The sequence below is a fragment of the Pristiophorus japonicus genome, chromosome 12, assembly GCF_044704955.1.
Source record: "Pristiophorus japonicus isolate sPriJap1 chromosome 12, sPriJap1.hap1, whole genome shotgun sequence".
NCBI classification, from domain to species: Eukaryota; Metazoa; Chordata; class Chondrichthyes; family Pristiophoridae; genus Pristiophorus; species Pristiophorus japonicus.
This window is the reverse complement of record NC_091988.1, coordinates 118,084,947-118,088,298: the sequence shown is the minus strand read 5'-3', so window position 1 is coordinate 118,088,298 and position 3,352 is coordinate 118,084,947. Positions and strand designations below refer to the sequence as shown.

Sequence of the window (3,352 nt, the reverse complement as noted above, 5' to 3'; positions counted from 1 at the left end):
CACATAGAAACAACACTCAACCGCCCCCTCCTCCAAAGTCAATAGTGTAACTTTATAATGTGAGTCGATCTGGGGCCCTTCTTGCCCTGGTTGATGGTCTCGGTGTGAAAGCTGGTATTATTGAATCATTTGTTGGGTCCTTGCTGGGCTGCTGTGCAGCTGGCCTTGCTGGGCTGCGTGGTGTGTTGGGTCCTGCTGGGCTGCTGTGGATGATGGGTTCTGCTTCGTGGTCAACCGTGGTGTCGGTTGCCACTGGTGTGTGTGTTGGGGGATCAAAAAAGGTAGGGTCCAAGGTGGGTTGCTCAGGATAGTCCGTAAATCTGAGTTTGATTTAGTCCAAGTGTTTCCAGTGAATGAGTCCATTTGAAAGTTTGACCCGAAACACCCTGCTCTCCTCTTTGGCCACGACAGTGCCGGGAAGCCACTTGGGACCTTGTCCATAATTCAATACAAATACAGGATCATTGATTTCAATCTCGCATTTGCGCTATCATGGTATGTACTTTGTTGAAGCCGCCTGCTCTCTACCTGTTCATGTCGATCAGGGTGAACTAACGAGAGCCTTGTCTTGAGTACTCTTTTCATGAGCAGTTCAGCAGGTCTAGTGCGGTAGCTAAGCAGGACCCAGGATAGATGAGTCTGCAGCGAGCCTTCAGTTACCCTCTTCAAGCCTTGCTTATGGTTTGCACTGCTCTCTCTGCCTGACCATTGGACGCTGGTTTAAACAGGGCAGATGTGACATGTTTGTTCCCGTTACGGGTCATGAATTCTTTGAACTTAGCACTGGTAAAACATGGCCCGTTGTCGCTCACCAGGACATCGGGTAAGCCGTGAGTGGCAAACATGGCCCGTAGGCTTTCAGTAGTGCGAGCAGACATTATCTCACATTCAATCCGCATGGAATACATGTCTACAACAACAAGGAACATTTTACCTAAGGACGGGTCTGCATAGTCGACGTGTACCCAAGACCACGGTTTCGACGGCCAAGACCATGAACTTAGCGGCGCCTCCCTGGGTACATTGCTTAACTGCGAGCATGTATTACATCTGTGAACGCACGACTCTAAGTCCGCATCGATACTGGGCCACCACACGTGGGATCTGGCTATCACTTTCATCATTACGATGCCTGGGTAGGTACTGTGGAGGTCATTGATGAAGGTGTCTCTGCCCTTCTTGGGGACCACTACTCGACTGCCCCACAGAAGGCAGTCTGCTTGTACAGATATTTCATCTTCGCGCCGCTAGAATGGCTTTATCTCTTCCACTGGGACACTGGACCAGCTCCCGTGAAGCACACAGCTTTGGACTAGAGATAATAAGGGGTCCAGGTTTTGATCTGCCGGGCAGTGACGGGTGATTGGTCACTCTCAAATGCTTCCATAACCATGGCTAGATCTGCAGGCTGCGCCATTTCCACCCCCGTGGTGGGCAAAGGCAGCCTACTGAGAGCATCGGCGCAGTTTTCTGTGCCTGGCCTGTGACGGATGGCATAGTTGTATGCGGACAACGTGAGCGCCCATCTCTAGATGCGGGGCGATGCGTTGGTATTTATCCCTTTACTCTTTGAAAACAGGGATATAAGTGGCTTATGGTCAGTTTCCAATTCGAATTTTAGCCCAAACAGTTATTGATGCATTTTCTATACCCCATAGACACACGCTAACGCTTCCTTCTCAATCATGCTGTAGGCTATCTCAGCCTTAGACAGACTCCTGGATGCATAAGCAACCAGCTGCAGTTTCACAGAATCATGAGCTAGTTGCAATACACACCCGATGCCATATGACGACACTTCACCTGCTCGTACCAAACGCTTACATGGATCATACAACACAAGCAATTTGTTTGAGCATAACAATTTTCTCACTTTTACAAAGGCATTTTCTTGGCTTTTGCTCCAAACCCATTCGCTCCCTTTCTGTAGTAAGACATGTAGTGGTTCTAGCAGGGTGCTGACACCCGGTAAGAAGTTACCAAAGTAGTTAAGGAGTTGCAGAAACGACCACAGCTCCATCACGTTCTGTGGCCTCGGTGCATTCTCGATTGTCTCCGCCTTCACGTTAGTGGGCCTGATGCCATCTGCCGCGATCCTCCTTCCCAAGAACTCCACTTCAGGCACCAGGAAAACGCACTTTGAGCATTTTAACCTGAGCCCCATGAGGAAGAACCTCCTCTAGGTTCTGCAGATGCTCGACTGTGTTCCGACCTGTGGCCAAGATGTCGTCCTGGAAGACCACCGTGCGCGGGACCGACTTCAGTAAGCTTTCCATGACTCTCTGGAATATCACCGCTGCTGATCGGATCTGTTATAAACAAAAAGACCTTTGTGCGTGTTGATGCAGGTGAGGGCCTTCGATGATTCCTCCAGTTCAGATGCTCGACATGCTTTTGAGTTTATGCATGGGATGGACTCTGAGTAGAATGGGAAGAACTCAGAGTAGGCTTCTGCAATGGGACTCAACCCCAACATCGACTGCCATCGCGGTTGTAGCTGTTATTACTCAGGGTATTTTATTGCTTTGGGAACAGTTTGAAGGTACTGATCACCATAGCTACCATGCACATCATAGCATGCCAGCTCTGCTGCTCATTGTTTTACGGGTCTGTCTGGCCCTGTTCTTAGCTTCGAGTCTCTACCAGATCATTACCATGGAAAGAAGTGCATTTAAGAGGGATTTCTACATCAGCTTTGCGAAGGGCTGCATCCTTTGGTTTCTCTGCCATCCAGTCCTTGTAGCTGCATCTATGGTATTTGCTGAATACCAGCGTGAGAAGATTATCGTTATTGCTGTTATTCTCTGTCAATCCATCTCCATGGTCATCTTGTACAGACTCTTCATCTCTCGGAGTCTTTACTGGGAGTTTTCATCGCTGTCCTCGGTTACATTACCACTCACTGTGTCATCTGGATACAGAAGTCGCTACTCGTCCTAGTGATGGAACTATGCGGCTAAGGAGGACTTGCTATTTGCTGTATGTAGTGAATTATAATCAGCAACGCTGTACTCTTGGCAATATTTTGTTGCAAGTGGATCTGCAGCCCCTGATTGTTTAAAACAGTCGAGGCTATGTCATTTGCAATTGCACATTGCTGTCAAATGTACTTGAATCACTGAATTCAGGAACTGAACACAGAACTCTTTCTTAAAACACACTCTTTTGGAATGAACAGGTAATGAGTTGAAGCTTTTGATGTACAAGAACGACAATCTGTAGTCTAGCCCAATGGCAGGAAGAGCATATTGTGCTGCCGTTAATGTTGCAAATGGAATGCAATAATATGCTTTTTAACTTTAATCATGTTTACATTTACATCAGAATTGCTTTCTGTACATAGCTGGTGTCA

The 3,352-nt window shown here is 47.7% G+C and overlaps 1 protein-coding gene across 1 annotated transcript; it reads left to right on the top strand.

Annotated features, from left to right (window-relative positions):
* Positions 1–2,361: 2,361 nt before the first annotated feature.
* Positions 2,362–3,132, top strand: LOC139276850 (integral membrane protein GPR180-like). The gene has a single exon (XM_070894848.1). The coding sequence runs from the start codon at positions 2,362–2,364 to the stop codon at positions 2,938–2,940; it is 579 nt and encodes a 192-aa protein (XP_070750949.1). The 3' UTR covers positions 2,941–3,132.
* Positions 3,133–3,352: the final 220 nt, after the last annotated feature.

Bases quoted from the DNA above. Each gene is read 5' to 3' on its own strand.
- LOC139276850 (XM_070894848.1), top strand. From the start codon at position 2,362: ATGATTCCTCCAGTTCAGATGCTCGACATGCTTTTGAGTTTATGCATG.